The following is a 10,638-nucleotide window of genomic DNA, read 5'->3' on the forward strand; positions in this document are numbered from 1 at the left end:
TATTCGGATACCTCGTATAACCACTTATAGGGAGAGATTTTATGGGGATTTTCTTAAAGATGCTCTTACATCCTCCATTTTGTTTGGTCTCAGGTTGTTCTCCATGTGAGGATCTTGAGTTTGTTGTTAACTTCAAAACAAGCCCAAGACCATCGAAAACGGCGTTCATATGTGAAAGTTATGCATGTGTTTTGTGTTGCAAGACCTTTGTTATTGGTAAGATATTCCAAGGCAAGTTGGACTATCCGACATGAGTCGGACTTAATGTTTTGCTCTTTGGAACGGGTCGAATATTCTGACATGTGTTGAATCCTCAGACATGTAAAAATGTCCGACATGATGCAAAAGCCTTTGCATATACTCTGACATGTCAGACCGTCCGACCGAACAAGAAAAAACTTATAGGATTCAATCATATAAATCAAACAACCGATGTAGAAAATATTATCAAGAATTCCAATTCTCCACAAAAATCCTTTGAATCCAAGGCCCTGAGTCAAAGAGACCCTCATCTCATGTCAATTCCTAAGTGAAGATTGCTCTTTTAACTTCGCATGCTAATTCTTAAGTGGGAATTACTCTTTTGACTTCCAGAGAGTATCCCACCGAGGCCTCCTTTCATTTGTAAGAATTTTGTAGAAATTTTATAGGATATGATTCCTATAGATTTTTTTTAATAAAGTCCGTTGGCTTGTAGGAATAGAGCCTTATTTCTACACCGGAATTATTTGTATCTTTCATAATTTTCGGAGGAAAAATAAACATTTGCCTAGATTGAATGAAAATTTTCTATGATGTGAACAAAAGGAATTTTTTTTCAATTCCTATTCATAGGATTTGTCATACGATTTGAGGTACATGACATCGCATTTTATACAAGTTTTTTATTTCTAGGATTTTATGAACAAAAAGGACTGAACCTTGCAGGAAGCTGCCCGGAACCAAGAGGACGACCAGAGAAGCCAGCATGCACCAAAAACCGTTCGCGTGGGCTTTGGTAAAGCGCACAGCTCGCACAACACAACAAACGGCGGGCAACCGACGCTGATGTGACGTTCCAGATCGAGGCCCCCCCGGTAGCTATCTTGTGCGGAGAGGTGGCAGTTAACGGCCCCATCCAGTGCTGTCCCGTTCAGCGAACGCGTACATGGAGTGGATATAGGTATAGGTTCATGAACTGGCAGCAACCAGAATAGACGGAGGGGAAACGGTCAGTGCGTTCTGCGTTCCTGGACCAAAATCAGCGTATACTCGATCGGACTGACACCCCACTAACTCTGCGATGATTATCACGCACATAATAATCTGTAAATAATCCTTTTTTTTTGTAGAAGCTGTAATCTGCTATAGTCCACTTGTACTAATAAGCAAATAATGCTACTACTAGTACCAGTTGCAATCTTCTGAATTCTGATACTAGTACGTACTAGTAGGAGTTTTCCAGCTGCTGTGGAAAATGAGCACACGGTTTTGGAAGGGTTAGTCAAACACTAGTCCGTACACAACAGGTGGAAGATTAGGAGAAGCTCGACAAAGATTAGAGAAAAGCGGACCAGAAAGCGACACCATCGGGCAGCGCTGCGTGTACGACAAGGCAAGGCAAATCCAGTCCCCCTCCCCGACCCCAAAGGCCCAAATCACGCAGCTCAGTTGCCTTCTCCCCTCTCTCGATTCCTCCATTTCAAACCAAAACCCCCAATCAGCATCACCCCACCTCACCTTGGTTCGATCCGCCACAGCCACCGAGAAATCCCGGAATAAGCTCGGCGTGAAGGGTCAGCGCATAAACCCTAGCCTAGCCAGCTCCCCATGGCGGCCAACTCCTCCTCCCCGTCGGCCGGCGGCGACGCGCCGGCCCCGGCGCTGCCGCCGGTGCGCCTCGCGGCGGGCCAGGCGGCCACGATCCAGCCCTCCTCCCCGCGCTACTTCTTCTCCTCGCTCGCCGGCAAGGACGCCTCCTCCCATCGCCGCATCGCCATCGCCGTCGACCTCTCCGACGAGTCCGCCTTCGCCGTGCGGTGGGCCGTGCAGAACTACCTGCGCCCCGGCGACGCCGTCGTGCTCCTCCACGTGCGCCCCACCTCCGTCCTCTACGGCGCTGACTGGGGCTCCATCCCCGTCTCCGTCTCCGACGACGACGCGGACGACGCCGCCGTCGCCGTCGCCGCCGAGGGCTCCGACCCCGCCGCCTCCGCGGAGGAGCTGCAGAAGAAGCGGGAGGAGGACTTCGACGCCTTCACGTCCACCAAGTCGCAGGACCTGGCGCAGCCGCTCGTTGCCGCGCAGATCCCCTTTAAGATCCACGTCGTCAAGGACCACGACATGAAGGAGCGCCTCTGCCTCGAGGCCGAGCGCCTTGGCCTGTCAGCCATGATCATGGGAAGCCGCGGATTCGGGGCCTCGCGCAAGGGCGGCAAAGGGAGGCTCGGGAGTGTTAGTGATTACTGTGTGCATCACTGTGTCTGCCCGGTTGTGGTTGTTCGCTACCCAGATGACGCTGCAGGTATCCCCGGGGAGGCAGCAGCAGCAACAGATGAGCTGCACACCGTGCCGGAGGATGAGCCCGTGTATCATGATGCACCTGACGCACACAAAGGTCTGCCCTCCTGCTTTCCTGAACTCCATGATTTTGATTGTTTGTGCTGATTGATTGCTTATTCATGAGGTGCTGGATGAACTGATTTATACTACACTAGTGTATGGTATGGAACAAAACTAGTATAGACATTCCTTGGTAACTAGTTCAGTACTAAGATGTTTCAGTCACCCAGTGATTAAAACCGTTGATCTTATCTTGCACAATACTGCTGTGGACTGGATTATTGGAGGAAGTGGTAATACTATGATATTCTCTTCTCGTAAAGGTTTCCTGGTGCTCTTAAAATTGTGGATGAAAAATAAACTGTATTGAGATTTGAGAAAGGCACATAGGTAATACAAAAATATTGAACTGTGAATCAGATTCTTCAGCTGTCAAAAGATAAATGAAAATGAATCAAATTCTCTGCTGCTGTACACTGCATCCGTTGTTGTTGATGCCATCTGTAGTTGTTTCTTTTCACCTCCTTGTCAAAATACATGTTATTTAGGATATTGGCTTGTAAAAATAAATAAATAGGTTTAAAGATCAATGTTGAAATAGTTAATGAAATTTGCAACATCAAATTGATGGTACTAGACCGAACCATCATTTAAAACAGCATATTTTCAAAGAAATCGATGGTCAAAATGTCAATGTTAGAGACCGTGTCAATGTCCAAAACGACATGTGTTTTTGACACAGAGGTGGTACATTTCAGTTGTTATGCTTGTGTAAGTAATTGTATACAAGGAGATTATTTCTTGATTTTCTTGATGATTTACTCGGTGAAGAAACATTAGTGTAATGAAGAACTACTAGCTCAAATTGGCATCTGTAGTTGTCTAGAGTTAGCACATGAGATAATTAGTGATTTACAGCAATCTGCTGGCTAGTTATACTTTTATATGAGACTCTTCCTTTTATGGATCATCTTGTCTGCTGGTTATATGTTTCTACCACGTAGCTGAATTGAAACAATTATCGATGTATATGTAATCAAGTTTTAGTCGTATCTCTTATGCAACCGTAATAGTTTTACTTCCTGATTAAAAAGAGAGTTATATATGGAATTAGTTACATTTCTCTTTTTCTCCTATTTAATACGGGAGTTTCTGTGAAAGCTATTTTTCTTTAAATAATATAATTGTTTTACAGCAAGCATGGTAACATTATATTCTATACTTTCTTATTTGTGCTAAATTCAAAAGAGGGGCTATATCTTGTTAGTTACCTAAATTGATACTTAATATCAAGGAGAATCACATCTTGGGACATTTGTAGCTTCCTATATTGTTTGTCCATGGTTAACACGATTGTACTTTACAATTTAATTAAAGTAATGCAGAAATGTGTGTAACATTAATATCTCTTTTGAAAGGTTTAATCCGCCTCACATTAAAATTTTGTTGTCAGCTTATCAGCTCTGTGGAATGCGTTTTTCATATATGATTTCTTGTAGGACTACGATAGTTAGACTCAACTCATGCTTTTGAAACTCTGAAGGGTATTTTTCCCATGACAGTATCTCTAGAATTTCTCCTGCGCTAATTGTTTCCACTTCCGTTGCCATGTTTAGCTGAGTTATTTATTTCGTAGTACTCGACCCATTTCAAAGTATAATGCATAGCTTTGAGTGGAATGAAGAGGTTCATACAGTCAAGAGAAGGACAAGAGAAAGTGACCATGCTATATACTCCCTCCGTTCCAAAATAGATGACCCAACTTTGTAATAACTTTGTACTAACGTTAGTACAAAGTTGAGCCATCTATTTTGGAACGGAGGAAGTATATCCTTGCTTCGATACTTTGGACAAAGAAGAATGACTAGTTAGTGATTGTGTTACTTGTAAATGGAATATAAATGTAGGCAAACAAGGAAAATCATCAAGAAATTCACATGCATGACTTACATGTTGTAAAGCAATATTAATAAACTATACACCTTTATAAGATGCAATGATGGGTATGTGTGCAGTTTCCTCTCCTTTCCCCTTGTGTCACAAATGGATAGGATCACCCTTTCTTTGGTTGCCTTTAGGTCATCTGTTACTTTTACCCATGCATATCTCATTTTACTTTCCCCTTGCTGCATTGCATATCAATTTTCTCTAATCACTGTTCTCTCTTTTTTTTTTTTGCTTCACACTACACTTCATCATCTGCTGATTTTTGATTGGGTCATTGTAGTTGAATACTGTCATGCTCATACCTCATGTCTTGGGAACCCTTATAGTTAGCCATGTATCCAGTTCATAGCCTTATACACCTGTCAGTTTTCTATGTACGCTGGAACAGATGACATGGTACCAGGGGTACCATGTGTCTCATTAGTTCAGGACCACACTTTTTTGGTAATTACAGTTTGCAGCAGTTGCCAAAATTTTCCACTTATCGTTGTGGGCTGGCAAGTGGGACAAGCTGTGACATCAGCTATGGGTGTGTAGCATCTAGCATGCCTACTTGGTTGCAGCAAAAAAATCTATTCCCTCCGTTCCTAAATTCTCCCTCCGTCCCATAATATAAGAACACTTTTTATACTAGTGTAGTGTTAAGAACGTTCTTATATTATGGGACAGAGGGAGTACTTGTCTTTCTAAACATTTCAAATGGACTACAACATACGGATGTATGTAGACATATTTTAGAGTATAGATTAACTCATTTTGCTTCGTATGTAGTCACTTGTTGAAATCTCTAGAAAGACAAATATTTGGGAACGGAGGGAGTAGTCTAGTAAACCAGTAAGGCCCTATATCAGAATTCTCCCTACAATCAGCAAAATTTGTAGGATGTGCTAAGGTCTTCAGAAGTTCAGAGTGTTTCCAACATACTTGGGAGGGTAAAGGTTTCACATTCTGAAGATGACTGGTCTTTGTGAATATTGGTCTATTATTTGTATGTTATATGCTACTAGTTTAGTAAACCAAAAGAGAACGTGCGATTTGTGCTGCAGTGAGACCTCCAGAGGAGTGGGGCTACTGACAAGGGCTCGAACCCAGGTTCTTCCATAAAAAAAGAAACCTCTGTGTATTGTTCCCCATGCCTGTCAGGTTCGCCAATGGTGCTGAGCTGGCCCACATGTCAGCCACACAAAGTTAGGTCATGTAAGTTAGAGGATCTTCGTCCGTACTGTAGTGGGTGGAGCCGTGTTCAGGGCCTTTTGTTAACCTAAAAAAATGCCTTCGGGTTTCTTCCCCAAAGGCCAAGTTTAGTAAACCAATTAGGCCCTATGTAAGTACAATTCTCCCTAAGAGTTGTAGGATGTGCTAAGTAGCAAATTTGAACTAGAATCTGCCTAAGGTCTTCACAAGTTCAGAGTGTTGGCAACATACTTGGGAGGGTAATGGTTTCAGATGATCTGGTCCTTGTGAACATTAGCCTGTTATTCATATGTTATGTACAATTATCTACTGGAACAAACCAAGCTTACTCGTTTTCCTTGTCTCAGTAGTTTACAATGGTGCCTTTGAATATGTTCTCATATTCAAGAGCTCTGAACTCCCTTGCATGCCAAATGCACGCACCTATTCCGCACGCATATTTATTTCAGTCGCTGCCTGACTCTATTTCATTTGAAACTTGTACTTGGACTTGATTGCTAAGTTGGCTTGCGAGCGAATGTTGATCTTACTCCTCTGTTTCTTCACTGCAGAAAACTGAGGCAATGGCATCCAATCGGAGCGCAAGGAGACCATGAGGCTTGTGTACCTAGGCGATCCCTGTGTACCTGAGCGAAGCAACTCTGTATCCAGCATCCACTGCACGAGCGCGCGCAAATCATAAACTGGCTTTGCCGGCAGGCTTTAGAGCCGGGCTCTCAGGTGGCGGGGGTCTTTGTTGGTTTGCGTCGTGTGATGTTTTATGTTGTCAACTGCAAGTAGACTGAACTATTGCTGTGTGCATGCGCTGTATTTTTATGAACCTCTCTTGTTTTGCAAGTCCAGGCTTCCGGATGTAATATGTGTACCTGTTGTACTCTTCGGTAGTTTTCTGCATTGGATACTTGGGTAATGGACGCTGTCTAGGTTTCTGTATGTACATGTTTGTGTCCAAATAAATGCAATGTTGGCATGCTTCTTTGTGACATTTACCGCACGATACATGCTGTTAGTGTTTTCATTTTGACACGCTAGAGCAACAAAGAGTAGATATACATACAGGTGAAAAAGGAAGGGAGAAGATGAAAAAGACGACTAATCTAATATCCAGTCTCATTACACGAGTGATTATTAACGTTGATTCTTGATGACATAAACCTGTCCGATGGCGGTTTCGAAAATGTTGACATGCAGTTCAAAAAAAAAAAGAAGAAAATGTTGACATGCCTCTCAAAAAAGAAAAAAAAAGAAAATGTTGACATGCTTCTCTGTGACAATTGCCACATGCGGTTAGCGTTTTCATTTTGGCGCGCGTCTCGTCTCTTGCCTCCCCTCCCCTCTTCCTCAGAAAGGCAAAAACATCCCCCAAAATCCGCCGCGGCGCATTGGCGGCAAGTTCAGCGGCGGCCATGGACGAGGGGCTGGTGTCCGTGGACAAGTTCAGCGGCGGCAGCCAGGCCTACTTCCTCACGCACCTCCACCAGGACCACACCCGGGGCCTCGGCGCGGCGGCCGGCTGGCGCCACGGCCCGCTCTACTGCTCCCCCGTCACGGCGCGCCTCCTCCCCACCCGCTTCCCCGGGGTCGACGCCTCCCTCCTCCGCCCCATCGCCGCCGGAGCCTCCGCCTCGCTCACCCTCACCTCCCCAATCTCCAGGCGCACCGTCTCCCTCCACGTCACCGCCCTCCCCGCCATCCACTGCCCCGGTACGCCTCCCCTCCCCAAACCCTCCTCTCCTGATGCGCTCGCTTGCCGCCGCTCGGTAAACCCGCTGATCGATCCGTGGCCGCGCGCCGTGTGTGCAGGCTCGCTCATGTTCCTCTTCCGCGGCGACCTCGGGTGCAGGCTGTACACCGGGGATTTCCGGTGGGAGTTGGGGTGCGACAAGGCGCGGGCCGCGAAGAAGGCGCTCCTCGACGCGCTCGCCGGGGACACCGTCGACGTGCTCTACTTGGACAACACCTACTGCCACCCGTCGCTCAACTTCCCCCCGCGCCGCGTCGTCGCTCAGCAGGTCAGATTTGATTCGGTCCAGTGTGGCATTTTCTGCCCTGTGTATGCAACGCTGTCACTTCAGCCAGCCGTAGTCCATGCTAGTCTGAATTTTTCTTCAGAGAAAAATTACTAGGAAGATTATACGTTGTGTTGTGGATCCCTAAGGAAAACAATTCTTAGAATGCCTTGGAGGCCTGACCCCATTCTAGCAGTGAAGTCTCCAGAATGAGCAGATGCACTTTGATATGCAATTATCGGTGTCCATCCTTTGGTGTCAGTTGCAACTGTCAGTTACAACCTAGTTCATATACACAGTATGCTGCTTATACATCAATACTTTTGGCATTTCGCATGGAGCTCATAGAATTTCAGTAAGAAATTTGGTATAGCCTGTTGATGCCACTCAAGCCAAATGTCTGTCAAAGGTGAAAACCAGTGGCATATTGTTTTCTATAGCTGCATCTTCAAGGGGACAGAGACTAACTGGGCATGGATTTGGTTGAACAGCTGTTGTACTTCCTCATGTTCAGCATTAGCTGCCCCACATTCTATTTTACTAATGGGGTGGATGCTCTGATATAGTCTAGAGTTCTAGTGCTAATTAATTTACCTGCAATAAGATGTCATTCCCAACTTGTAAGTAAGTTGCCTACACATAAGTTTCTTCGTATATGTGACCATTAAATTGCCCATCATGCTATGTTGGATGTTTTATACTAATATTTTCTTAGTGTTGAGTGCAGATAGTTGACCTTATTTGTGCTCATCCTGATCATGAAGTTATTCTTGGCATTGACACTCTTGGCAAAGAAGACCTCTTGCTTTATATAGCCAGAGCACTACAAACGAAGGTGCTAAGCCTCCTTTCCTTGACATGCTCAATGTTCTACTCCTGATATGTTTCTTAATTTCCTATTTCCATTCTTTTATTCAACATAAACTTGCTTCAGTATTGTCCCCTAAAGAAAAACGTGCTTCAGTATTGGTGTTAAGTTCTCACCCCTGCTCAGTCATCTTTAGTCTAAAATTCTGTGTAGCCGTCAGAACTTTGATACACACGCGTCAGAACTTTGATACACACGCTGCTATTGTATTTGCTTTATAAACGCTACACATTGATCTTCTTCTTCTGAAGGCTAAAATATTCTTTTCTCACTTTCGTCGTCAGATTTGGGTCTGGCCCCAGCGCCTACTGACAATGCACCTTCTAGGCATTGATGACAATCGAGAGATCTTCACCACCCAGACCAGCTTGACGAGGGTCCGGGCTGTTCCAAGGTACGGCCTGAGCATCGAGAGTCTTGAAGCTTTGAACACAGTATGTCCAACTATAGGAATCATGCCTTCAGGCAACACTTGGCTATGGAGAAACTGTGAGGGAAAGGCTAAGTTCAGTGGTAAAGCAGCAGCAAAGTCTACCAGATGCAAAGGGCGAGGGCGGGGCGCAGGCACAATAGAGATGAACTATGATCCCTCGTCACCACCAAAGCTATTTGAGAAGGATTCCTACACTCTGCCATACACCGACCATGCTTGTTTCGCAGAGTTAGAGGATTTTATGCAAACAGTGCGCCCGTCAACGGTCGTAGGGATTGTCAGCTCATCATACTGTTATGTGAATCCTCGTGGTCACTTCGCCCATCTCTGCGGAGACGAAGCGTGCTCTGACAAGACGCCTGTGAAGAACGGCGGGCAAGCTGGAAACTCGACGCCCGTGAAGAACGGCAGGCATGCTGGAAACTCGACGCCTAAGAGAAGACCGAGTGCTTCGAAGGCCCCGAGGAGAAGGATGGTCAAGATCGCCAGTCCAACAGTGTACAGAAGCAGAGCTATAATGATGAAAAGGAGGTATTCCTGTGGTGCAAAGATTGAAGAACCCGAAGAACCCATCCCTGTCTCTTGAGTTATATCCCCGAGTAAATTTTATGTTGCTCCTGCAAAGATCGACAACAGCTGGATGAACGACCTATCATCGTCCCTTGAGTTATCTCCCCAAGTAAACTTTATCTTGGTCCTGCAAAGATCGACAGCAGCTGGATGAAGAACGTGTCGTCGTCCCTTGAGTTATCTCCCCAAGTAAATTTTATCTTGATCCTGCAAAGATCGACAGCAGCTGGATGAAGAACCTGTCATCGTCCCTTTAGTTATTTCTCCAAGTAAATTTTATTCTGCTCCTGTAAAGTTTAACAGTTGGATAGGAAGAACCTGTGGGCAACCTAGCTCCCTTGAGTTATTTTCACAAGTAAAATTTATTTAGCTCGTGTAACTAACAGATGGATGGTTGGAAGCAGTGGGCTGGGAACTCTTGTGGTACAATTGACCCTGTTCTGGGTGCTACCGGCGCCATCTGTTCCCTTTAACCCTGTTCTGTCAGCAAGATGCATTTCAGTTAGTGTCTTCCTGATGCAGTTTATTAGTAGTACTGTAGTACTTTGCAACATAGAAAGCCCAGCACTTTCTTGAGCACTTGTTGGATGCGACAAAAGTTTCTAGACAGTAAAGCAACTTTCAGGCAGCACAGTAGTACTACCATCTGACGAGAAAACTCAAAGCGGACACCTCCAAAAAATTGGGGCAGATGGAGCAAGTTAGTTGGGCTTGGGTCGCGTCCGTGCGCAGGAGAAAATCTCCCCTGCTTTGAACGCCAACCGCCGCACGGACGTGGCTGCTGTTGGGGTGGACGCACCGGGGCGGGGCGGGGCCGGAAGGCGATACGGCGATGGGCGATGGCGCCACCACTGTCGGCACGGCATGAGCTTTCGGCACCGACTTGCAGCTAACAGGGCGGATGCTTTGGACATTCCGAAAGATATAAAGCCTCATGCGCCCAGGTCAGCAGGGACGCAAAAGGGCGGAGAGTGGAGACGTTTCCGTCGGAGCGGGCAGGGAATCCCGTCTTGCTTGCGATGCGACGCGACACGAGCGCATCTTCCCGGGATCAGAATTCCGTGGCGTGGTGTGAT

The 10,638-nt window shown here is 45.8% G+C and overlaps 2 protein-coding genes across 2 annotated transcripts; both read left to right on the forward strand.

Moving 5' to 3' along the window:
* The first annotated feature begins 1,578 nt into the window (after positions 1 to 1,578).
* LOC119277217 (universal stress protein PHOS32-like) lies at positions 1,579 to 6,667 on the forward strand. The gene is made up of 2 exons (XM_037558469.1): positions 1,579 to 2,596; positions 6,234 to 6,667. Exons 1-2 carry the CDS (start codon positions 1,810 to 1,812, stop codon positions 6,239 to 6,241), a joined length of 795 nt encoding a protein of 264 aa, XP_037414366.1. The 5' UTR covers positions 1,579 to 1,809; the 3' UTR covers positions 6,242 to 6,667.
* A 290-nt stretch (positions 6,668 to 6,957) lies between these two features.
* Positions 6,958 to 10,018, forward strand: LOC119277219 (5' exonuclease Apollo-like). Its single transcript, XM_037558470.1, has 4 exons — positions 6,958 to 7,386; positions 7,486 to 7,694; positions 8,419 to 8,526; positions 8,844 to 10,018. The coding sequence occupies exons 1-4, from the start codon at positions 7,089 to 7,091 to the stop codon at positions 9,576 to 9,578; spliced, it is 1,350 nt and encodes a 449-aa protein (XP_037414367.1). The 5' UTR covers positions 6,958 to 7,088; the 3' UTR covers positions 9,579 to 10,018.
* The last annotated feature ends 620 nt before the right edge of the window (positions 10,019 to 10,638 follow it).

This window comes from Triticum dicoccoides, chromosome 3B, assembly GCF_002162155.2.
Source record: "Triticum dicoccoides isolate Atlit2015 ecotype Zavitan chromosome 3B, WEW_v2.0, whole genome shotgun sequence".
In the NCBI taxonomy this organism is placed as follows: domain Eukaryota; kingdom Viridiplantae; phylum Streptophyta; class Magnoliopsida; order Poales; family Poaceae; genus Triticum; species Triticum dicoccoides.

Bases quoted from the DNA above. Each gene is read 5' to 3' on its own strand.
- LOC119277217 (XM_037558469.1), top strand. From the start codon at position 1,810: ATGGCGGCCAACTCCTCCTCCCCGTCGGCCGGCGGCGACGCGCCGGCC.
- LOC119277219 (XM_037558470.1), top strand. From the start codon at position 7,089: ATGGACGAGGGGCTGGTGTCCGTGGACAAGTTCAGCGGCGGCAGCCAG. The intron at 7,387-7,485 runs GTACGCCTCCCC...CCGTGTGTGCAG, and splicing joins CCCCGCCATCCACTGCCCCG to GCTCGCTCATGTTCCTCTTC. The intron at 7,695-8,418 runs GTCAGATTTGAT...TGTTGAGTGCAG, and splicing joins GCCGCGTCGTCGCTCAGCAG to ATAGTTGACCTTATTTGTGC.